This window comes from Tursiops truncatus, chromosome 1, assembly GCF_011762595.2.
Source record: "Tursiops truncatus isolate mTurTru1 chromosome 1, mTurTru1.mat.Y, whole genome shotgun sequence".
NCBI classification, from domain to species: Eukaryota; Metazoa; Chordata; class Mammalia; order Artiodactyla; family Delphinidae; genus Tursiops; species Tursiops truncatus.
The window spans coordinates 62,669,017-62,694,900 of NC_047034.1; the positions used below are offsets into that span (position 1 = coordinate 62,669,017).

The 25,884-nt window shown below is 48.8% G+C and overlaps 1 protein-coding gene across 4 annotated transcripts in view; it reads right to left on the minus strand.

Moving 5' to 3' along the window:
• Positions 1 to 893: 893 nt before the first annotated feature.
• The window catches only part of UCK2 (uridine-cytidine kinase 2), a 79,320-nt gene continuing 54,329 nt past the window's right edge, over positions 894 to 25,884 (minus strand). For 2 of the 4 annotated variants that reach the window (XM_033855643.2, XM_073804794.1), the window contains 4 exons: positions 19,559 to 19,701; positions 13,512 to 13,609; positions 11,011 to 11,059; positions 894 to 9,647 (listed from right to left, as the gene is read on the minus strand). In XM_033855643.2, coding sequence (XP_033711534.1) covers positions 9,508 to 9,647; positions 11,011 to 11,059; positions 13,512 to 13,609; positions 19,559 to 19,701 — 430 coding nt within the window. In that variant the 3' untranslated portion in view covers positions 894 to 9,507. The remainder of the gene's footprint in view (positions 9,648 to 11,010; positions 11,060 to 13,511; positions 13,610 to 19,558; positions 19,702 to 25,884) is intronic. The other 2 variants (XM_019935473.3, XM_019935472.3) reach the window with 2 other exon arrangements.

Consider the following 25,884-nt stretch of genomic DNA (forward strand, 5'->3'; position numbering starts at 1 on the left):
CCACTCCTGAAAAACCCAAGGCTTTTGGAACCCAGGGCTGGAAAAATGTAATCTTTCCTGAAGGGTAACATGAAGGCAGAAACCCCACTAGACAAAGGCCTAACCAAGGCCTGGCTCTCTAGTTAACTAGCCATGACCTTGGGCAGGTCACTTCCTCTCTCTGGACCCCAGTACCCACTTTGGTAAAAAGATAGTATTTAATGGGAGCCCTTGCCTGACCCAAACACAATATAATTCTAACGGTACTGACCTGCGCTGTCCAATAAGGCAGCCACTAGCCATGTAGCCATTGAGCCCTTGAAATGTGCCCAGTCCAAATTAAGATGTGCTGTGAGTGTGCGATAGACACTAGATAACGAAGACTTTGTACAAAAAAAAGAAAATGCAAGATATGAGTAATTTTTACATAGATTACATGTTGAAATAACGGTATTTTGGATATACTGGGTTAAATAAAATATAATGTTAAAATTAATTTCACCTTCTTTTTACTCTTTTAAGTGTGGTTTCAAGAACATTTTCAATTACATTGGGGTTGCTTGTTGTGTGTTCACTGGCCAGCACCCAGACAGCTGTCACACAAGAAGCCCAGTGCCATGGCTGGGTCCTGACTCACTCAAGACACATAGTAAAAGGAGACAAATTCATCTACCTTAGTCACCAGGTGACCCGGAAGATTTGGATCTAGACCAGTGTTTCTTAATCTGAGGATTAAGGACAGAAGCCTTGGGCAGAATTCAGGTGGTCTATGATCTTTAAAATTTACATCTTTATTTTCACTGGCCTCTACTTGACATGTTAGCCTTGCCTTCCGTTATGAATGTAGGAAACAAACCACAGGAATGAATGTTAGTTGTACTTGGACTTGTTTGTCAGCAATAGAAATCAGAGTTACGTTCCTAACACCTTACAGTTGCCGCAGAATTTCAAAATACGATTTAGTTTCATCACTATGATACCATGTAGTGGTTATTAGACCGGCCACTGAATCTTGTTATTTGATGTGTTAATAAAGAAGCACACGGATCACAGATTTGTTTTTATATTTTGGTAACTGTGTTTCAGTATAATTTATTTTCTTAAATTTCTTTGGATGTTATTTCATAGGTGTAAAAACATTATTCTGACAGGTGTCCTTAGACTGCTAGAGGGGTCCATGGCACAAAAAAAGACTGAAAACCCTAATCAAGAAAGACAAGGCACTTTCATCGGCTGGAGTACCAGGGGGGACCCCTAACCCTGAAGGGGCTGCCAGGACAACGTAGGCTGTCCCACTGGAGATGCCCAGTGCCGCCCCTCAGCTTGTTTGCCCCACAGACAGACTCTTCAGCTACAGAACAAGAGAACATAATATCTGACCCCTTTGTTTTGGTGCCAAGGCTTCTGGATAGTCAACATTTTGAGGTCCTAAAAAGCACACCATCAAAAAAAAAAAAAAAAAAGCACACCATCAAGTATTTGGATCCATTTTAAATACCTAAATGATATGTACAACAGATATCCTTCCTTATTCCACCCCTGAATCCAACTCCCATCTCTGAGCCTCACACCCGTGGGAGGTGTCAGGGTCAACAAGAGGGCCAGAAATGGGTGGGTTTCAGCCTGGGATGCTCATAGCCCTGGGGGCGGGCTAAAGCTTTGAACCTATTGGGTTGGTCTTTGCGTCAAAATATCCTATTGTGCTTTTGCTAAACCCCCCTCTGGCAACTCTGAGATTAGCCCTGGGGCAGGGCTCCAGCAGTAGCTACAGAGAAATCTGGTTTAGGAATTATTCCCCAAGCCAGCCAGCCTCTCCCAGATGCCCTGAGCTACTAAGAAAAAGCCTTCTAGGAACTCAGTCTCACCCACTGCAGCCTAATTACTAAGAGTATAAAGACAGCTGCCACTCCCTGGACACTTTACACCCAGGCAGTCCTGCCTGTGTACAAGCTCTCATTCAACACTGAGCAAAGCAGGGGTCCTTATCCCTAGAGTACAGGCTGCACAAGACCACACAGCCATTACGTGAAAGAGTCAACATTGAAACTAGATCTGTCAACTCCACAGTGATTTCCCCCAACAGGCTTGAAGTCTCCCTTTGACTTGAAGCCAGACAACAGTGAAATCATTGAGCAGAAGGTGGAATCCCTTTTACAGAACTCAGCTGACCCCCAACTAACCAAACATAATTTTTAAAAGAAGTTCGATTCTCTCTCTTCATTCTCCTGTCTTCCACCCACCCAGGTCCTTCTTCCTGTAGCTGCCCAAAAGAGTCAGTCCAGGGCTTCCCTGGTGGCACAGTGGTTGAGAGTCCGCCTGCCAATGCAGGGGACACGGGTTCGTGCCCTGGTCCGGGAGGATCCCACATGCCGCGGAGCGGCTGGACCCGTGAGCCATGGCCGCTGAGCCTGCGCGTCCGGAGCCTGTGCTCCGCAACAGGAGAGGCCACAGCAGTGAGAGGCCCGCGTACCGCAAAAAAAAGAATCAGTCCAATGGCAGTGGTCCACCCCAACTTCTGCCACCAATGCCTGCCCTGGCGAAGTTCTAAAGGACTACAGGAGGAGGGACTTTTGTTTCCAACCCTGAAATCAAGTCCACTGCAGACCTACAGCCCAGTCGGTAGTAGGATCCGGACCCAGTCGTTTTGCCTCTGGGCCCTAGGTTCCTCATCTGTAAAATGAAGGGCTTTGACTTCAATGGCTTCAAAGAAAACCCTGAGAATTCTCAAGGGAGAAGCTGCTTTTCTGCTTTTCACATTGAGACTTCAAGAAGACTTCACGAAGGGCTCCATGACTAAAAGCATGCTTGAAGGCAGTGGACTAGATGACTTCTAAAAGCTTGCCCTGCTCCCAGGACATCCTAGGAACTTTCCCAGGGCAGACATGCAGCCGTAGTTTAGTGTCTCCTGGTGCCGGGTTTTTGGGGGGGCTGGGGGGGTGGAGGGTGTCTTACAACCTAAGAGGCAGTGCTGGACTTGAATGAGCTTCTGAGCAGCGTTTAACGCCCCTTTCCAGTCCCCACGCAGGCAGTGAAGGGCTTTAAACAGCACAGATGACATTTTCAGGAGAAATGGGCTCTCCAGTGCTGTGAACATCACAGATTTAAACGGTCTACGCGATTAAATACACAAGGTCCTGGGTTTCCAACTCTGCCTATTCATCTGACTCACCTGTAGTTTGTTATAAAAGACCCTCTCCCTAGACCTACAGAATCAGAATTCTCAGGAATGAATCACAGTAGTGTCTTTATCAAGCCCCGGTGATGATGATGGCCAGCTTGGGGAACCACTAGAGTAGACTGCAGCAACAGAGAAACTAAGAAGTAGGAGCTGATGCTCCTACCTGCCTTAGTGAAGGCTTTAATAAAGATCTTCCAGGAAAAAAAAAAGAAAAAAAAGAATCACATCAGAAGTAGTTAGACTTCTAGGCCCTCTGACCATTCTCTTAGAAACCGTGAGAGCCAAGCAAAAGTATTAGTTCCACAACCCAAGGCAACCCCCAACCCCCGTTGAGAACTGAGTTCCACCACTAGATGGCAGACACGCACCAGGCAGCCTCCTCCTACAGCACAGTCCTACTTCCTAGCTTCCTCGGTAGAACTGGAGCAGGACCGCATTCCTAACATACTTTGCAGGACTGTTTGAAGGCTGGAAAAGTCTGATGTGAGTGTTATCATGAAAACTGGGAAATTTCAAGAACTGAAAAGAAAGTACATGGTGCTCACTGATAAAGAGGAATCTGGAAATATCCTCAACTCTAATTCCCTTAGTGAGAGCATCCTGGGCTTGTCAGATAAAACCCCATGAAGCACATGAGCTTGTAAGGCAGAGGCCAGGCTGGCTTCCCCTGGCCCAGGGCAGTCAGCACTTAACACCATGGTGAACCCCAGGCCATTTTCATCCCCTGCATCACGGGCGCCACTGACCTAGTCCCAGCAAATCCTCATTGTAAAAGGGGATGCCAAGCATGGATTGGACCGTGCGAAAAATGAGTTTGCGTAAGGCACAGTTTCATGTTCTCCCACCCGTAAGCTCCATCCGTTCATCTGAGGAGATACGTCTAGATAAATCCTTAGTCCTAGCTTCAAATTGATTCAGTTGGCTAGTTTGTTATTTTAGTTCATGATGTAATTGAAAAGATACATAAGCATATATGCAGGTACAGCCCAAGATTTAGCAGGAAGGTTAACTTCATTCTGGGTTTTAGCAAATGTGTTTAAACTGTTTTAAAACAGAAATCTAAACAGCCCCCAGCACCAGATGATGAAAGAAATCAATCCCTACGGTCCCATCCTCTCAAAGCTTTCCCACATCCTAGGTCTCCTTCTCCACCTCTTGTCTTTAAAACTCTTATGCAGGTCCTAACGGGTTTCTTTCAGTCTGAGCCGACGTGGTTTGATTCAAGCAGCACTCACCCGTCAAAAGGGTGAGTCCAGGATGCAGAGCGGAAAGTGGCTCAAAGGATGCTGCGACAGGCGGGTGGGAGGCAGAGCAAATCGCTCAAGGGCTTCACTGGCCTGCACAACTGTGCCTCAAGTTACAACAAGGAAGCAGAACTGAATTCTGAGAAATGAACAGAGTCCCAAGCAAAGCTTGGACTCCAGACGTGGTCCACAGATAGGGGAAATGTGAGAGCAACGCACAGAGCAAACTGGATCGCAGCTAAAGCGGCTTGCACAACCACGACTCACGTCTTCATCTGCCTGCAGGCAATAATCGAGCTTGATAACACACACCTAAGTGTTATGTGAAAACACAACGGCCTTCTGAGGATGGATTCCTCTTAAATCCAAGTTCTTTTGGATCTGAATTCCTTGAAGGGTTTGCCTCTGTCCTTGGAACAAGTGGCTGGAAATAACAGGGCAACTCCGCACATCAATGAGGGTCATTGGGTGCCTGGGAGGCAGCAGGTGAAGGGATGAAAGGGAAGCTGAGAAAAGGGGGGGCCGGGGGGAAGAGTCGGGGTGCTACAAGGAGCACAAAAGCCAATTACTTTAATTATTTTCAAATCCTCGGTGGTGGGTGACCTAGATCTTTCAGTAACAAGAGATGATGATTATCTGCATTTGATTGATGTATGACTATACACTAAATGGATATAGTCATCAGGGTAATCACACACACATATATGTATGTGAATTCAGCCTGAAGTTGTTCACATTGTCCTAATGTCAACTTTCCTCCACCCAACCCCAATAAAGTTTTCTTTATTTAGAAGGTTTTGTTCTGGCTTTTATTGTGAAAGTTGAGGAAGGGATGGGGAAGGGAGGACAGGAAGGGAGGAGACTGCACAAACCGGATGACCTCAGAGGGAGCAGAGCCGGCCAGAGCCGGAGAAGAGAAGCCTCCCAGGGATCTCGACCTGGCTTCAGAAGCAGAGCAGAAACACACAAGTGCACACATGGTGGCCTGGGTGCAGCCCAGGAGGGGAGGCATAGTGACAGCAGGCTGGTGCCCGTATCCACACAGCGAAGGCCTGGAGGCGCTACTTTCCCTTCAGCTCGCTGGCCTCAGCCACTGTTCCTCCGGCCCAAGCACCACAAAGAAGGCAAGAGTGGGTTCTTTTCTGTTCAGTCTTTATTTACAGCAAAGTACAGAGTATGTGGTCATTTATGTAACTGCTAAGAGTAAAGGCAGGGCAGTAGAAAGAAAAGGGGGAAGCGCAGGCATCTAAGACACACAAAAGAAGCCTACGTCTTTATTTACCACTCACTCTGTTCCTAAGGCAGGACTGGCTAGGCACTCACTGCCTCTAAGGGTGGCCGGATGCTGACCTGTAGCCAGCCCCCTGCCCCAGGAGGGCCGAAGAAGGCCCAGAGACCAAGATCAAAGGGGACTCAGCTCCAGGCTCACCCCGACGGTTTCCTCAGCCTGCTCTCCCTCTCGTTTGCTCGGACACCGAGACTTTCCCCACTCCACCCTGAGGTCAGGGTGAAGGAGAGGAGTGGCAGAGAGGTCCAGTCAGCCCTTCTCAGAAGCCCAGCCCTGGGACCCAGAATCTCCCTAGCCCGCCTCACCCACACGGTTGTGGACAGGCAGGTGGGAGACTCCAGGGCAGAGGAAAACACTTCCCTGCAAGAGGCTACTACTTCCCTCCAATAGCCTTGGGCCCTAGTCCTGGTCAAGGATGTCAAATCAGGGAAACCTCACAAGGACAGCAAAGGAGGTGATACACAAACGAGCTGGGCTCCAGTTCCTCCCGCACACAAGCCTTAGCCTGACCTAGTGGCCTCATGAGACTGGCAACCCACCCTGGACACAGAGACAAGTGTCCAAGCCAGCCCAGGAGAGGCAAGAAGCCAGTGTCTTTGACTGCCCAGCAGCCAAGACCACAGTGGGTTGCTGCAGAGACAACAGGTTCTGAAGGGTGAACCGGGGACCTTTCCCTGCCACCCTCCCCAGCCTGTTCTTCAGAGACCGCTGCCTCTTTGAGGGCCTACCCTATCCATTCCAAATCAAAGGACACCTGAAGTCACAACACTGCATCTTCCGTATACACACTGCCAGCTCTCTGCCCCTATTGGTCTCAGGCTGCCCAAGAACAAGAAACCCAGGGAGCAGAAGCTCCACTGGGGTGAAGGAGCTTGGGACCAGGCCTTCCCACGACACAATGCCTGTTCCCTAAACACATGGTCCTTGGACAATACCTGCGGAGCCGGGAGAAGCAAGCACCACAGGGTATCTCTGAAGACAAGAGACTCCCATGTACACACGACCAACATTGCCCCACTCTGCTCATCCGTGTCGCCTCCCTGGACAGCAAAGGGTACCCAGGTGACTCATGTCATGATTTCTGGCCTAATGGCTCTCTACCTGACTCTCCAATGGAATCAGAGATCCAGTGACTCTTAAAATACCAAGTCCGGGATTGGCCACATAGAAAGCTCAAATTCAGATACTCAGTTGGCTAAACGCTGGGGTCACCACACCAAGGCAGAGCTTCCCGTCCCCTCCTGGCCCCAGACGTACTATGTCACAGAACCAGAGGAGTCGTCAGCACGGCCCAGTGAGCCCCCAACCAAGACACCAAGAATTGGTGACAGTTTTACCCAGAGGCAGGGCAGCCCTAGAGCTGCTTCCAGCGAGGACAGGGCTATTCGGAGACACTGGAGGCTTGGTCCCAACACCAGGAGTAGATGAGGAAGCGGCTAAGTAACTCAAGGCTCAGAGATGAGAAGAATCCATCTTCCAAGGCAGTGGGATAGACAGCCAAGGCACTGAATGGTTTGGCACCTGGGAGCTTCAAGTAAAGTTGACCGTGCTACCACCGAAGGGCCGAGGCTCTCCCAGACAGGGACGGGCTTCCCCTGAGCACAGACAGGCCCCACCCAACAAGGCAGGAGACCCCTGGGTCCTCAGGATCCTGCCATCTACCCTTCATCTCAGAACCGCACAAGGCATGACTGGAAAGATAATCAATACTGACTCGGAAACACGCACTCCAGAACTTGGCCATCCCGCCAGGTACCGGCCTTCAGAGCAGGCACCTCGGGACCCTCCCCTTCTCCAACCAGGCAGCTGCTGCCCTTGGGGGGCTCCCTCAGGGCCTGCAGTACAGTCTCCTGAAGGTCTCAGGGGTGGCAAAGCCCTGCTGGGGATTAGGTTTGACTTTTTGACACAGCCCAACGGAGTTAGAGTCAAGTGGAGTCCAGAAAAGGGGAGGCAAACTGCATGGCTGCTTGCTCCCGTGTAACTAGAGTTAACGGCATCAGTTTATCTGAATAGCTCAAGGGGCTATGAAAGCAATGGAAGGAGAAGCGTTCCCCAAAGTGTTTCAGGCTGTGGCAGTCACAAGGGAATAACTAAGGGCATAGCCTACCGAGCACTGAGATGGAACACACTGAGGTGAAAAGCTTCTGCCTCTTCTGCAGTTAAAAGGTGACGCTTCAGGCCTCTATAATTACACCTCCTCCTTCTCGCTTGGTCCCCTGCTTCCTCCACCCCTCCCCACCAGGAATCTTCAGGAATCCGTACTTCTTGCAAAGAAGGAAGTTTTCACCAAGAGGGAGCCCTCGGAAAAGCTGGAATTCTCCACCCCAAATGTTTTCAGCCCAAGACTCCAACTTGTGACTTAAAAACGCCACTCCCAGGCTTCCCTGGTGGCGCAGTGGTTGAGAGTCCGCCTGCAATGCGGGGGACACGGGTTCGTGCCCCGGTCCGGGAAGATCCCACATGCCGCGGAGCGCCTGGGCCCGTGGGCCATGGCCGCTGAGCCTGCGCGTCTGGAGCCTGTGCTCCGCAACGGGAGAGGCCACAACAGTGAGAGGCCCGCGTACTGCAAAGACAAAAACAAACAAAAAAAACACGCCACTCCCCTTCCCCACCCCTCGTTTCCGGCAGCTGCCACATGACGCGGCAGCGTGGTAAATAAGTCAATCAATGTGGCTGTGATGTTGCCAGTGACGGTCCCCGTTATCCTCACCTCGCTGCAAATCCCCACGCCTCGGGGAACAAAAGCTACAGGCTCCCTACACGGCAGAGCTCTCTTGCCACCCTGTGAGGGGCAGGCTGCCAGCAGAGGCCCTCAACCGAAGCCCAGACTGCAAGGGTCCACTGTGCACTTCACAGCTTGGGGGACAGCCCAAGGAATCTCATGGGTGACTTCCCTGGGAGGCACCAGCATCTCAGACGATGCGACAGGCATAGTCCCACTCCCTCCTTCCCCACTCAGTCAGGAAGCGACCCCGTCACATCCCCATCAGGGAAGGAGAGCGAGGCAGCTCTGGCTTTCCGAGAGACTGAGAAGCGGGTGAGTAAGGAAGGAAGTGTGGAGCTACCCGAGCAGCCAGAGGTGGGCAGGGGCAAGAAGAAAACGCAGAAGACTCGTTCCCCTCAGTGGGCCCCTTCCCTGAGTTTGAGTTTTGAGTTGAGGTCTTGCCTAATTTCAACTCAAAAAAAAAAAAAAAAAAAAGAAAAAGAAAAAGAAAAAAAAAAGAGGATCTCTCATTAACGTTATCCTGAAGCTCCAGCACCAGGAAGGTGGCATCTGGCAGGGGAAGCAATCAAAAGTTCCAAACTCCACTTCCAACGAGACCCACGGACACCGAGAGCCGCGAGCCGTGAGCCTCCCTCCCAGACGCCTGAGCCTGCCCCACCTGGAACCCACCAGGCAACTTCCCTTTGGTGAAACTCCAGCTCCAGCCCCCAAAACACGCTCAAGTACAGGCCCTCCTGCAGAATACTTACGGCAAACAGCTGTACAGTATTTGTACATTTACACAAAAATAGATCCTTTTCTATATATATATATGTATGTATTTATAACTGGTTACACGTTGAAGTCATAATTAGGCATCACCAGTAGTAGTTGGCACAGTTTGTCATTTAAGCTCAGGGTCAAGTTCTGTTTCATTTCGCTGCTCCGAAGTACCAAAAAAAAAAAAAAAAAAAAAAAAAAAAGGCATTTCATCTCCATGGTGTTTTCTTAAATACAGCAATGTCATAGGAAACCATATGTATAGATGCACAGTGCCTCCTGTCCCCTCCTCCTGTCCCTTGGAGATCGGGGCCAGGGTCTGAGGAGACGGGGGTCAGTGCGGCCGGCTGCTGGACTCCGAGGCCTGCCTCTTGCGTGAAGGGGTATAGCCATTGAGATAGCCGTTGGTCTGCCGTTTGGAGAGCCCTCCGTTCAGGATGTCCTGGATGTGCTGCACGATGAGGTTGATGGCCACTGTGGGGCAGAGACCAGAAAAGTGTTAGGGACACGGGGAGGGTGGGAGCACGTCTGTGGGGCTGTGTGTCTGTTTGGGTGGACGGCACTCAGGAACCAAAGGCTAAAAACTGTTCCAGGAAGCTGGCTCTGCTGCTTGCCAGCAGGTCACGCCACCTCCCCAAGCCTCCATCAGGGCTAATATGACCCCCGCGGGGGCATTCTCGGAGTAGGACAACGTAGAACACGATCAGAGGCACGGACTGGATGAAAGCAATTGACCCAAATTCTGTAGACATGAGGTCTGGCCTTCGCTCTGACACCATCCATTAGCTGTGAGACCCTTCCACTGGGCCCCCATCCCACGCAGCTCCCCATCCCAAGGACAGGGACCCTACAGAAGGCCCTCTCCTCCAAAGGTCAAATGGGACTCTCTTTCATTAGCCTTGGAAAGAAATCATATGATTCAAGCAAATGATCAATGTTAACATCACCCCAAATGGGATAAACATCAAGTGCTCTCTGAGGTGATGCCCCAAGAACACCCCTCCCCCAGGGTGTTCTCCAGACTATATAAGCTGAAGCTAATGTGAGGACACAAAAGCAAACCCAAGCTGAGTGCCATTCTACAAAACACTGGGCCTGTGCTCCTCAAAAATGTCAGTGTCATAAAAAACAAAGAAACGCTGAGGAAAGTTAAAGGAGATTAAGTCAATGTTAATTGTCCTGGATGTGATGAGCGCACTGTGGCAATGTAAATGAAAATGGCCTTGTCCTTAAGAAATATACAGTGAAATTTTCACTGCTGTGACTAACTCCCAAAAGGCTCGGCAAAAATTTTACTTTTTAAACAGAGGAAAATTGAAATAAATGATAAAGAGAATGAGAAGACGGGGTATTCTCACAATTCAACTCTGCCCCACTATGCCTAAGTCCAGGGATAGTCCTACTTTCTAGACAAGTCAAAGCTAACGCATAAATGCACTAGTGGTAGAAATCCCTTTCCCTTTAGGAAAGGCTACCTTAGTGGCAGGTCATTCTAAATTAGATTAAGAAGGAAATCTACTTTTGCTAAAAAATGGCCTCAGATACAAGGCAGCCAGGTATCATCACTGGGAATGACAGTAGAAGGTAATCTATTGCCCTCTGATTGTTGCCAGAGAAGCACAAGTTCACGCCTGTCCCCATTTATGTACATGCATATTCACAGGGGCCTGTCCCTGAGGCCAGATGCATAGGTATAAATACCTTTCTGGCTCACAGCAGCAGCCAGTGGCTCAACCACATCTATAGAGCCTTGTCTGGTTACCACATCCTACTCCAAAGTATAACTGACAAAGGGTAGAAGTTATGCCCCACGGGATGGCACTCCATGAGGACTCACCTAGATTATCTGCACCTCTAGGAATGATCACATCAGCGTATTTCTTTGTCTGTGGAGAAAGATATTTACAATGCGTTAAATGCATTACAACGCATTAAAGAGAGAAGCTGGACCAAGCCCCTCTTCTAAGGGAATGTGGGGAAAGGGCCAGCCTTCTACCAATCCCAGAGAGCAGCAGCTTGTGGCTTTAAACAGAATACATTTTATCCACGTTATCTAATTTATAATAAATCGGCTTTTCCCTGAGTTCTCATTAGCAGTTAACATTGTTTCAGCTTACAATCTGCACAGAGAACGTGGTCTTTGAAACCAAATATATAACTGCCTCTTCGCTGATGGAAAACCATCAGTTAGTAAGACCAAACTTAAAGGGGAGCAATTCACCTTGGATTTCTATACACAGTTTATCTAGCATGAGGGTAAACCCAAAAAGAAGTAATCGCCATTGATGACCACTTTCCCTGGCTCTGTTATGACACAGCCTTAAAAAAAAGAGAAAAAAAAGCCCACAGACTCTCTTTTTGTTTGTAAAGTTTACTGATATTTTGTGGACCATTTTACAAATAACTTGTGTCCTGGTGAGACCACATAAACGATGCCTTAGGACATGGGCATCTGTACTCTGCAGCTTCCACGCTACAACTGTCGAATTGCAACTGATGCCCAGCTTGAACCAGGCCAACAATTTATCAGACCCAAGTTCCTGGTTGACGTGGGAATGAGCTGCTTTTCCCTGAGCTGAGTGGCTGGACAGGAGGAACAGGTAGAACAACCTAGAAAATATTTACGTAAAATTCGGAGCTCCATTACAAATAAGTTAAACAGCAGGAAGTTGGCAGTAAACTCTAATGTATGTTCAGTAATCAGTTTACTTTGTATTCTTTTTTTTTTTTTTTTTCCGCAGTACGCGGGCCTCTCACTGTTGTGGCCTCTCCCGTTGCGGAGCACAGGCTCCGGACGCGCAGGCTCAGCGGCCATGGCCCACGGGCCCAGCCGCTCCGCGGCATGTGGGGTCTTCCCAGACCGGGGCAAGAACCCGTGTCCCCTGCATCGGCAGGCAGACCCCCAACCACTGCGCCACCAGGGAAGCCCTGTATTCTTATTATTAAGTTAAAAAGAGCAGGAGAGGTCCTCAGATGGATGGATAGAATTTCACAGCTCCACAGCCACTTCTGCCCTCTTCCCAGAAACCTAATCCTGTGACCCAATCCTCTCCAGGGGAATGAACAGGGCATCAGCGTTACTCAGGCTGACTCAAAGTCTGCCCGGTTCCAGGCTGAAACAAATGTCAAGTCTGTTTTGATGCAAAACCTACTAACAGACTTAAAGAAACAAAGAGGCCCCCCGGGGTGGGGGGGATGGGCAGGGGTGGGGTTCGGCGGATGAATTGGGAGATTGGGACTGACATATATACACTACCATGTGTAAAATAGAGAGCTAGTGGGAAGTTGCTGCATAGCACAGGGAGCTCAGCTGGCTGCTCTAGGTGGTGACCTAGATGGGAGGGATGGCAGGGATCTAAGAGGGAGGGGATATAGGTACACATATAGCTGATTCACTTCATTGTACAGCAGAAACTAACACAACATTGTAAGGCAATTATACTCCAATAAAAATGAAAAAAGAAAGAAAGACGGTTTGGGATCATATTTTTCCATGGGAGGAAAAAGAAGTTAATTATCAGGCGAAGCAGAGAAATCCCCACACTCGGCCACACTCTACACCTCCCATCTCCCTGAAGGCATCACCCAAGACAAGACGAAGACTCAACCTCTCTCGCTTTCTCTCAGAACTTAACCCCACCACTCCAAACCTCATGTCCCTGAGGTCTTCCCTCAACGTTCGCAGGTCTTTCATGAAGAAGCTGGGGTGTTTCCTAGGCTGAGGGCTGATTCGCTAAAAGCTGAGAATTCCCCCGTCCTCACCCTTCCTTCTCTGAAAGCCACCTCACTAGAGAGTTCCCAGCTGCCGTGGGCAGGCCTGACAGAGCCCGTGCTAGGGCAGAAGTACAGAAGCCTGTTCCAATATGGCGAACCTCCCAAATCGGAACTTACACGGGGACCAACGACAAGCTCGAAACGGGGCTCAGATGTAGCGGCAGAAGAGATTCAGAAGGGAATACCTTGTAGCTGAGGCCTCCTACACCAGTACTCCAACCATCACAGACCTTCTGAAGACCCAAGTGGCTGAGTCTATCCTGGGATACTGATGCACCCTCGATAAAGGGTCTCACACCACGAGCCTACCAAGCAAGAAGTGTACAGCTTGCTGGAATCAGACAGCAGGATCCTGAAGGGGTACCCCAGAAAAAGAGGGGCAGGACAGAGCTCTTGGAGAACACAGTGATAGGGAACAAAGCACCAAAGGCTGCCCTTTCTTGGGACTTGAGGATAGAGGAGGGAATGAGTGAAATCCCAGCCAGGGAGCTCAACTTACAGACCTTTATTTGTTTGATTACATTTTAAAGACTAAATTCAATGAAAAACAAGAACACAACTCACTGGCAAGCAGAATTCCTCAAAGGCAGGCTTGACGAATGTAATGTACTGAGATAAAATCTGCTCAAGGTCCCTCCCTCTTTCGCTGATGTCCCTTAATACTAGAAGAGAAGGAAAAACAAGAATCAAGAAAAGAGCGCATGAGTCAATACATGTCCGCCTTTCACGAGGCCGACCAGGATCGCACAGGCTTCACAATGACTCTGGATGATTCACAAGCCGGATTCCTAAGAGACTTGACCGAGAGCCAGTCAGCAGCCGCTTTGGGAAAAACAAGTTGCATTTTCACATCTTGCTACAGTCAAATCCAGCTATGCTCTCCAAAGCAAGAGGTTTTCCAGGAAAGGCCAATAGTCTTCTGGTTTCAAGCAACATTTGACCCAAATAAAACTTCATTGAGAACCCCAGAAAAAGGCAGGACAAACTCATAATAGGAAGTGGACCGGGCCCAGAGAGGTGGTGGGGCTTCCTGGAAAAGGGTGCGGGTTGCCCGGAGACTTCTCCTTTGCCCACCCTGATCCCCTGCCCTTACACTTACCTGTGTTCAGGGCGGCAACCCTCTGCTGATGTGCCACCTCCACCTGCCCGGCTCCCACCCACACTTGAGCCCCTACAGGGCGTAGAAGTGGGGCAGAGGGCCCACCTGTGGTCAGCCACTCCTGGCCACCTCAAGCACAGAGGTCTGCAAAGGGAAGACCTCTTAGTGAAAGATGAGAAAACCATGGTGTAAGAAACCACGGCCTGGAGCTGTGAAGCTGCCCAGATGGACCCAAACTCATCATCTTCTACCTTCTTCCTCCTGGGGGTGCTGTTATTCGGGGACTTGCAACAAACACTGCTTTTAATACAGTCTTTCATCAAAACACGGAAGAGCGTCCAGAATCCTCGTTCCGCCACTGTACACTAACCTCCCTGGGCCTGAGTTTCTCCCAAACTCAGCAAGTGAGTTTGAGTCCCATAATCAAAACCAGCCCCTCCCTACAAATGTTTTCAATCTTGGCTATTAACTCTTTCCCTCCTACCCCAAAAGGGTATCGAATCCATCTACAGTCACTTGCAATGGGCTCTCAGCTCCCCTCAGTCATTTCTCAGGTAATCGTTTCAGTGTGGGATGAAACTCTAAACAAACATAGGGAATACTTGTAAGTGAATTTCTGGAAAGCCACGTCTGTAAATAATTCTGTGTTTACGCGCAGGCATGCGCACAGGAACGCACGCACGTGGGGAAGGGCAGGTAACAGGGAGAGCCTGTGGTTTTGGTCCAGGCTGGCATGAAGTCTGCATGATCAGATGGCTAGAAAACTGTCAGGAAGACCCCATTCCAGAAACCCGGGTAACAAATATACTGCTGTCACCATTGACTTCTCTACCAGCTCCTCAAATCACAAGGAGTTTTCCCCCCGCATGAGCCCTGGCAGTAAAACGGTTGGTTGGTCCCTAAATCGTCAGGATTTGCCTCACAAACCCTGCCGCCTGTGCACCCAGCCCAGCCAGGAAATGGTCTTCTCAGGCATTTGGACACAGGGCCCCGCTCCAGCTGCCACCGCCACTGCTCTGCCAGGGACGCTTGGCCAAGTAGGAGCTCCAACAGGTGCCACGTGGCTCAGCCCCACAGGCCTCCAAGAGCTTGGGCACTCAGGCCAACGGGCTGAGCTCACCAAAACACACAGCCCATGCGGCCTCCAGCTCTTCACACGTCTCCAGATAAGGTCCAAAGAGAAAAGGAAGCCAGACCAAAAGGTTGTCAGAGCTGGAGGGAAAAAAGCAAACACACGCCCGCACTTATTAAGCAGCTTTGACTCAAAAGCCCTGCAAATAAATGCCTGATGCCGGGTTTGTTTCACAAGACGTGCATTTCACACAACTGCTGACAGCTTCAGCACTGTGGGAACCTCTGTCCTTCCCCCAGAACACACACACACACACACACACACCACACACACACACACACACACACACTCACTCCCCTTTCACATCGCTCTGCCACTGCCCTCGGCCCAGGCCTGCAGCTCTCTTGTGTCTTGCAGACCCGAGAGCATCACCTGTCATGTCACGGGAGACAGGAACGTACCAGGAAGAAAGCAGTGGACGCAGGTGAGTCACACCTGCGACCGCTGAAGCCCGAAGCCACTTCTTGCCCCATCAGCTACAGCGATGGGGACAAAACTGACCCAGTTTGAATCCTGACCCCATTAACTACTACCTCTGTGGCCTTAGACAAGTTACTTAACATCTTTGGAGTTCATTTTCCTTGACTGTAAAGCAGAGCCCATAATAGCAACTTTCTCACAAAGCGGTCACTTAGGAAGACAGGGAGATATCTATAAAACGCTTCAGCACCGTGGCTGGCACATGGTGTGTATTCAATAAGCCTAAATTTCTATGAAGACGACAGGAACTGAGGAAGCTCCGGGAGGGGGATGGCTCCCTGAGACAGCAGACTGTCGTATCGGAAGGATGGGAACTGTGAACTCAGGTGAGCAGGCTGGACCCAGTGGGGGTGGGGGTCCCTCAGAGCAGCTGGGAAGGTGGGGGGGGGCGGGGGGGGCTGCAGTGCAGGAGGTGGAGGGCGGACACGTGGAAAGACAGGATGGAGAGGGAGAAACAGGAAGACAGGCAGGGGGCATCCTCCAACTTCCACCCTGGAAAAGGAGATGGCAGTGGGTCGGCACGTTGCCCAGATGCTGGGAACACGCAAAACCAGAAGGCTTCGCCCACCTCCGCTCCCAAGAGCCTTCCATCGAATTACTACCTTAAACAGACGGGCCCCCTCCTTAAGCTAAGGACAGTTCGGGGCCAGCCAGTTCACCGCACTGAAACGCCCTCCTCCTCAGTCAGGAAACGGGGCGAAGCCGACAACTAAGGCAGAACAAGGTCTTGGCACAAACCGGACACTCCAGGGACTTAAAACCAGCTTCCTTGTCATCACTCTGGCCCTGGCACATTTGCTGGGCTGAGACAGGCCCTCTCAGAGGGGCCTTGCAGGGTAAAGGGCAGGAAACAACAGGTCTACCCTTCCCTGCTTGGCCTCCACTCAGCCCTTCCAAATCAGCTAATGCTGCTTCCCATCAGCCAAAGCTGAGAACCACATGTAGAAGGACCCAGAATAAACACAATTCCTCCATGGCTGTCAAGTCACTTTAAAAATTCGTTGAGGAGACGTGTTACTCTAGTAAAAGAACACACTGACCATGCCAAGGCTCACTGCAGCCCTAACTCCGTGTAAACTGGGCACAGAGAGCCGTGGCGGGAGAGACGAGGGGTCAGCAGTTCAGGGCCCCCGCCTCTCGTCTCCCCTGTCCCTAATTCAAGGGTTGATTAAATGCATATAGAGAGGGAAGGCAAAGGCAAGCTTTGCTGGGAGGAAACCAATTCCCTAGAAATACAAGGGGGTCCCTAGGAAGGAAGGAAGTCCTTCCAAGGCTATGAGACTTGATGCAGACCTCCCTCCCACATGAGGGTCAACCTGGAATGTGCCCAGGAGGATGTAACCCACAGACAGGTGAAATCGTAGCGCTCACTCAAGTCTCCAGGAATGTTCTTTTGCCTCACAGCTCCCAACTAACCCTCCCTCCCTCTCCCTTACCCACAAAGCACATGCCAGGCATGTATTTTGTCCTAGGTGGACAGAGAGTGAATTTGTAGAAACAACTTTTGCTGAGAGTGACTAAGCAGTGGGTGACATGACAAGACAGCGGAACGGAAAGAAGGCAGGACCTGCCCCGGGGGCACCAGGGAAGGCAGGGGGTGAAGAGAACTGACCCTAAGAAATCCCCAGAGAAGGCCACCATCACCTCAGGTCTCTCCCCCGTTTCACATAAGGATCTCAGCACAAGAAAAGGAGGGAGAAGTTTCTGTTTAATCTACCCTAGGATTACTTGTTTGAATGAATCAGAGTCCAAGGATGTGGCCCCTCCACAAAAGCGGTTCTAATTTCCTATGCAATTTCTTGCACTCGCCCCACCCTCAGGCATCACTCCATCCCCTGGGATTTTAGTACCACCTGCTGGACTAATGATGCTACCAGCCCAGGTGTCACCAGCTCCTGAGGACATGACTACTCAAGAGGTTCTGACAAGTCCTGAGAGAACACTTGGAAAACATAACATCATCATCTCAGGTGAAGCAGGTTTCTTACCTGCCACCTTGATATTTATCGACTAATGCCACCACCAGGCATTTTACCTGCATTACCTCTGATCGGCACAACTATCCCAGGAGTACTAACTAATCCTTACATGATCAACCAATAGGAAAATAAGGTACAAAGAGATTAAAACATAATCTGGGGAAGAGATATGGGAACATATGTATATGTATAACTGATTCACTTTGTTATACAGCAGAAACTAACACACCATTGTAAAGCAATTATACTCCAATAAAGATGTAAAAAAAGAAACAAAAAAAAACCCCATAATCTGCCCAAGGTCACACATCTACTCAACCGTGAAACCAGGATTTAAATAATGTCCAGTTCATCTGACTCCAATTTTCCCCCCAGTGATGCCTCCCAAATTTGGCAAGCTACTATGGACATCCGAGCAGATCAGCCTAGGTAGGACCTGGGTTTGTGGATGAAGGTGATAAACCAGACCCTGGGGCAGATGCATAAGCAATTGTCAGGCTCAAGCCTCAATTATCTGTCAAAAAAGATCATGCAATTCTTACCTGGCCTGTGTAACCCTAGAAAACAGGCCTGTCTCCTTCATATTACCCATTTAAATAAAAAAAAACCCATGCCTGGGAGGTCACAAGAGGCACCAAAGTCACAAAGCTAGCAAGGGGCTCTGCTGGGACTAGAATTCTCCTTTTCTCTATCAGGTTACTCCCACGGCCCGACACCACCGGGGAGGGGAAGTACAGCTCCCCTGACCTAAAAGAGTGTGACTCCTATTACTTCTTAGGAGGGTAAAACCCAGGGAGTCATTTCTCTAGATGCTGCCATTTCCACTTATAGTTCTTGTGACAAGAGTACTGAACTGGATAAACTAAAAATCTGTTTCATGAACCGGAAAAGAGGAAACTTCACAGACTTTGAGGTCAGAAGGCTCTGGGCTGCAGCTTATGAAATCTGACTCTGCCAATGACTTGCTCTGCGACTAGGAGCTAACCCTGGCGTTTCCTGTGTCACTCCTCTTCCGCACGATGGGGACTCAAACCTTAAGTCAGCTTTCATCCCTCTCCTCAGTCACCCACACCCCGCTGCCTTGGCTGGGGTCCGGTCAGCGCTAACTCTGCTAGGAACCTTTCTCATCTCTCCCCAACTCTCCATTCCCCCTCACACCACCCACAGGCGACAGCCCTACCTGTTGTCCAGATCAGCAGGACAGTCCTAACGAGCCATGGTGTCTCTGTCTGAGGTATATGCCTTCCTGGGCTGCCTAGGCCATCACCCCGCCCCATCCAAGTCCAGAACCCACTTCCCCCACAAAGTCTCCCAAGCTCTCTGGTAGAAGCAAGCCCTCTGCTTCGCGTCCCGCAGAGCTGAATTCACAGGCTCCGCTCTCCCACCAGCAAGCAGTTTGGTGTCTTCAGCACTCGTGGAAGGAAGGCCTGCAGAGAGAACAACTGACTTTGCTCCCGAGCTGGGTGGACAGAGTGACCAAACCTCCACAGAACTTTCCGGAAAGCAAAGGGCGAAAGAAGCGGGCAGGTGGGACCAGCTGCCCAGAGTTGCAGGCAGAGGGTGTTCCTGCCCACCCCCCAGATGTCCTACAGTGAGTTCCCATCTTGATTATGACACCTGTGGGTAAATCATAAGGAACTGAGCACTTAACCAAACTTTTCCCCAGCAAAACCAAAACGTGAACTTCTTATGTCATCTCTGTGACCTCACAAGCTTTTCGTTATCTGAAACAGTAAGTGACTAATCCCTTCTCAAATGTCACCAAATGTTTGGGCAACAGGACATCCCTGGGGCTAGACTGACTCAGTTGGGCTGGGCCATGCACAAGGCTGCCTCGGGGAAGGCACGGGGCCCAGAATCGGGGAGGGCAGGGGCCTGTCACAGGCCACCGACAGGGCCATCTGAGGCTTTTGGAACGCACCTCTGCGGGAGAGCCGGGTGTCCGCATCTGTGTCCACGAAAAGCTTCATCTGGAACAGGTCTCGCACTTCCTGGGAGTAGAAGGCCAGGATCCCTTCGAAGAGCACCACATCTGCAGGGTAGACAGTAACCGTCTCCTCCTTCCTGCAAAGCACAGAGCAGATGATGGGCCGAGCCAGGTAGGGGGAGCCCAGGAGGAGGAAACAAGAGAAGCTGTCTGGGAGTCTGGGGTCCTAGCCCCTTGACTGAAAGGGCACTGAGAAGGTTTAGCTAACACAACCTTACAGAGCCCTCAGACCACCACGGAAGACCCAAGAATGAGGGCCAGGACGGCTGCAGCAAAGGTCTCCTGTGACCAGTTCTTCTGAGCTTCCGCCATAAAGCAGATGGGTAGACATCCTTCTCCTTGGAATAAAAAACCTGCTGTTGGGACCTCCCTGGCGGTCCAGTGGTTAAGACTCTGCGCTTCCAATGCAGGACACGCAGGTTCGGTCCCTGGGCGGGGAACTAAGATCCCACATGCCACACAGCGCAGTCAAAAAAACAAAAAAAACCTGCTGTTGAATGAAGAATAAAGACAGACAAAAGAAGATGTGATCACTTTTTTTTTCCCCCTCCGAAGGCGTCTCCAGGAATGCTCTCAGTCCTGGCATTTATGGAACCTAACACTCTGAACTTTCAAAAACAGAAACTCACAGTTTTCTCCCAACAAGTCCACCCCCTCCCCCAGTGCTGAGGCAACTGGGAGGAAGAAGGAAGGGGCAGATGGAGGGAGGGGAAAAGAAAACTTTAGGTAAGAGGGTGGGAAGGGGAAAGGATTTCTGTGGAAGGAAAGAGTCCCAGTCCTGCCAGGGTTGGCTCTGCCCAGCTCCTACAACTGTCTTCCTTATCAGTAAAGCAGGGACGGGCTTCCCTGGTGGCGCAGTGGTTGAGAGTCTGCCTGCCTGATGATGCAGGGGACACGGGTTCGTGCCCCGGTCCAGGAAGATCCCACATGCCGCGGAGCAGCTGGGCCCGTGAGCCATGGCCGCGGAGCCTGCGCGTCCGGAGCCTGTGCTCCGCAACGGGAGGGACCACGGCAGTGAGAGGCCCGCGTACCGCAAAATAAATAAATAAATAAATATAAATAAATAAATATAAATAAATAAAGCAGGGACATACATTACCTCATCCATCTCCCCACAGGATTGGGAAGCCCAAGGCAGATACTACTGTAAACACGACTTTTCAAAAGCCAGGGGAGTGAAACCAAATGGATAACTGGGGGTCCAGCTCCGCCCTGTCTCAACTTTCACTGCAATCTTGTCTTTCGCTTCTGTCGGAAAACCACCTTGCACTTCACCTCAAAATTCACGAAAAGGGAAGTAATGACGCCACTGCAAGGTTTACCACTCACCCTAACTAGCAGACGTTTGTGAAGAAAACCACACAGTTATTTCAAAAGTTCCTTAAGATTATAGGTTTTATCTGTGCAAACACAGTGAAGTCAGCAGCAGCTGGCCACTGAGTAGGGACTTCCCTCCCATAAACATGCTTTGATTCTTTATTGGCTCAGTCCCCTGGGTTCTTGTCTAAATTCTAAGGCAGCACTGTTGGAGCAACTACCAAGGTGGCAGAATATGGAGCATGAAAGACAGCAGAAAAGCACCAGGTTAGTGCAATTAGGAGACTCTCTAGGATGGCGGTATTAACTCTGGATGCACACAGAATCATCTGGGGAGCTTTTAAAAATATTTATACCTGGACCCGACTCCCCTGGGGCTCTGACTTCATTAGTCTGGGGTGGAGCTAGAGCATCGATATTTTTTAAAAGCTCCCAGGTATTTCTTTTCTTTTTTTTTTTTTTTAAAGTCATGAAACTTTATTTACTTAACAGCAGAGGTTCGAAGTATATTGAGCGGATAAAAATACCAGGAGAAACTGCATCCACGTTGGTATTGGAGAGACGCCTAACTTCTGTATTTTAGAAACTGACAGATGAAATAGCAATAAAGAAGGAAATGGAAAGTATGAATAACACAATTAGCAATCATGTATGTGTTTGTGCGTGCACACAACTTTGTACAAAACTTTGAAATACAACTGCAGCAGGCACAAAAATTAACTGTTAGGTCACAATGGAATATTAACCAATTCCAAAGAGTAGAACTCACTTGTGTATTTCTTTTTATTTATCCTGCTTGGGAATTTGTTGCGTTTCTTGAATCTATGGATTTAGTGAGTTTCATTAGTTCTGGGGAAAATTAAGCTACTGTCTCTTCAGATATTGCCTTTATTCTCTTTCCTTTCCTCCTGATTAAATATTTTTCAGGTCTTTTCACTGTCTTTTATGTCTCTTAATCTCTTTTCTGGTTTTTTTCTGTCTTCTTCTTTCCTTAATGCATTAATGAATGATTTCTTCAGATGAATCCCCTAGTGTTTGAATTGGGTTTTTTTAGGTCCATTTTGCTGCTAAATACGTCTACTGAGTTTTAAAAATGTGCCATTGTGTTCTCCGTTTCTAGAAGCAATGTTTGTTCTTTTTCCATATTTGATACATTATTTTTAATTTTTTCTTTTTTTTAAAAATTTACATTTTCTTCTCCCAGTTTCATTGAGATATAATTGACATAAAGCACTGTGTAAGTTTAAGGTGTACAACATAATGATTTGACTTACATACATCATGAAATGATTACCACAATAATGGTAATAATGTTCAGTGAACATCTGTCATCTCATATAAATGAAATATTTAAAGAAACATTAAAAGAAATATTAAAGAAATAGAAAACTTTTTTGTGAAGGAACTCAGGATTTAGTCTCTTAACTTTCATATATAACGTACAACAGTGATTATCTTTATCATGTTGTACGTTACATCCCTAGTACTTATTTATCTTATAACTAGAGTATGTACCTTTTGATTATCTAGTTCTCCCTCCCCCTGCAAGCCCATCTCCCCATTTCCCCACCTCCTCAAACTCCCCACACTGGTATCAATAAGTTTGATCTCTTTTTCTATGAATTTGTTTTTTGAAGTATAATTGACATACAATACTACGTTAGTTGCTGGTACACAACACAGTGATTTCATATTTCTATACATTTCCAAATCATTACCATGCTAAGTCTAGTTGTCATCTGTCACCACACAAAGATATTACATTATTATTATTGAGTATATTCCCCACACCGTACACTTCATACCTGTGATTCATTTATTTCGTAGCTGGAAGTCTGTACCTCCTAATCTCCCTCACCATTTCTTCTTCCCTTACCCCCCCCTTCCCCTCTGGCAACCACCCGTTTGTTCTCTGTATCTATGACGCTGTTTCTGTTTTCTTGTTTGTTCATTTGTTTTTAGATTCCACATAATACATGAAATCATACAGTATTTGTCTTTCTCTGTCTGACTGATTTCACTTAGCATAATACCCTCTAAGTCCACCCACGTTGTCGCAAATGACAAGATTTCAGCCCTTTTTTAAAAAAGCTCCCAGGTATGTCTACTGTGCAGCCAGGGTTGAGACACGCCAACCCTAGAAGAATGTCAGGTACTGGAAAACAGGGTGCTCATTGTGGTTTAGGATAAGGAACCAAACTGGGCAGAGTTCAGAAGCAAGATGGATAGAAAAAAGGATCAATGAGTGAGTGAAATAATGAGTCACTCTAGGCAGCTGCCCTGGGCCAAGAAGAGGGCAGAAAGGCTCTGCCGGGAAACGAAACGTGTGTGGGATTCCTAGGGTTCCATCTGGAATACACAGAGTGAGTGCAATGACCGTGCTAATTTACCCAGACTGACACTGTCTGGCAGTGCTGATCAGCTTGCCTAACTGATAAACACTAAAAAGGAACAGGTGGTTTTCCAACTCAACAGTCATGCCTCTTCAATCCTGGGACAGTAAGGAGAACCAAACTGCCTGCTCTGTGGGTGGTGTCCCCAAAAGTTGAAATCAATCACTCCCCAAGTCCACATGTAGGTCTAGGTGGGAGAACATTTAGAAATAGCCTAGAGCTAAAAACAACATTTATTGAGCACCTACTAGCCCAGGATGCGCCAGGAACCTATGGTGCAATATTCTGTTTAGGAGTTTAGAGATGGGCTGGGAGGTTCACATAAACCTGGAGTATTAGAGCATTTGGGATTACCAAATTTGGGATTACCTAGCCCAACCTTCTCATTTGACAATCATTCCTTACGATAAAGAAGGGGAAGACCAGAGAAAGGTATTTACAGAGAATAGGTGACTTCTCAGTTGTAGCCCAACATTTGTTTGTGGTCACCAAGAAAGACCCATGGCTGGGATGGGATCAGTTAACCCTGGACAGCTGGGTCCCTCACAAGTGGCTCTTAAGAGTTGGGGGGGACTGCTGTGGTCTTAGGTGGTCACAAAGCTTCATGCAAGAGATGGGCGCTGGGCCACTAAAGAACAGGATTTTAAAATAAAAGGTATGAGAGGGGAATCGGGAGAAAAAAGTCAAACACATCTGGACGGGCAACTCTGCAGGGTTTTTTTTTGTAAATACGTGAACTTGATGGAGCTCGTGCTGCACAAGGTACTCATCTTCACCCCCTGCCCCCCGACTACACTGGTCAGGCCCTGACTCCTGCCAACTGCCCTCACTCCACTCCCTTCCATCGGGCCTGTTATCAGTCTCTCACCTGGGCCACTCCAACGGCTTCCTAAACAGCATTGTGAATCCTCGTTCCTGCCACAAGACTGACCTCTCCATTCCTACATAACTGCCATCTATGGCTCCCTACTGCCAACACGTTTATCCTCTGGCCCTGGGGTCCATCCATGGCCCTTCCTGATCTGAGGCCTGCCTGCCTCCCAGCCTCTCCACCTCCCGCCGCTCCTCCCACACACTGACCCCCATCCCTCCACACCTAACCTACTGCAATCCCCCACCAAGCTGGCCCCTGAAATGTCTACCTACCCATCACCTTGGAAATCCCTTTCCCAACAGCTTCGCATGCTTTCCAATGCACAGCTTAAATATCATCTCCTTTACACAACCTGCACTAAATACTCCAGCCCTTCCTCCCTCCTACTGCTCCACATCCCCTTGCCTCAGTCGTCAGGCTGCACTGTAATTCTGTAGCAGTACCCTGCCCAGGACCTGAGAGGTGGTGGGCTAGACTGTCTCTTGTCAACTTGACATCACCACCACTCCCCCAAGGCTAGAAACTACAATTCCCAGAATCCCTTTCCCTACATGGTCCCAGCTACTTTACCAATGGGAAACTCAGAAGATGAAAGTGATTACCACAACACTGTAAATCAACTATACTTGAATAAAATAAAGGTTTAAAATTAAATTAAAAAAGAAGATGAAAGTGAAACAAAAGCTGTAATTTTTAGGAGACCATAAAGCTAGACAAGGAAACTGCAGACACTCCGTAAGTTCCCATTCAGAGGCTGTGGGCCCGGATGGATGCAGCGGATTCTTGGACTTTGCATGAACCTAGCTTCTTCTCCAGATGGCAGCTCAGGCTGCCACCATTGGGGACGAATTTCTCTGATTCTCCGGCTGCGGCCTCCCAGATCTTTGCTCTCCCAGCCCCCTCGTTATTCATGTTAGCTCCAGTTCCCTATTCTAAGCGCCCCTTTATTCCTGCATAGTCTGGAGAGGTTTGATATAGGAGGCATATCTTGTTCTCTGAATGTCCTGCACAGCAGAATCGGGTCCACAGTAGGAAGTACTTCAAGAGCTGCTGGTGAGGGATGAAGGTGAGAACCAAAGCAGCCCGGCTTTCCATCACAATGTGCTCTTTCCTCCTCCTCCAACCCAATCTTTGCCACACCCTCAAGTTCTGAGAAAGTTCATGAGAAGAGCACAGAACATGTGAGCTAACTGCATTAAAGGCTGAGATGTGTCCTAAAGGAACACACAGGGAGATGAAGATTGGGCTTTTAATGATAGAAACATTTGGTAGTAAACATTTGGTAGTAGAAACATTTTAATGATAGAAACATTTGTTTTTAATTATAGAAATATTTGGTATGAAATCTAATTTCCCATTTTTAAAAAATCAACTCAAGAGAGAGTGGGATAAAGAAACCAAGAAGGAAAATGAAAAGTGGGAGGGAGAAACTTTCAAAAGATCCCAGAGCTGAAAACAACACTTACTGAGCCACTACTAAGGACCTACATGTGATGTGACACAACATTTACGAGTGTCGAATGTGCCTGGGAGGTCCCCCGAAGGAGACAAAGTGAGCAAAGAGCTCTGTGTAGCTCTGCAAGAGCTTGGGGTCTGGCTAGCAGGAGGGAAGTCCTCCAGAAGCCCCTTCCCACCACTCAAGAGGGAAGGAGGCTGTGATGGAGGTCAAGCCACTC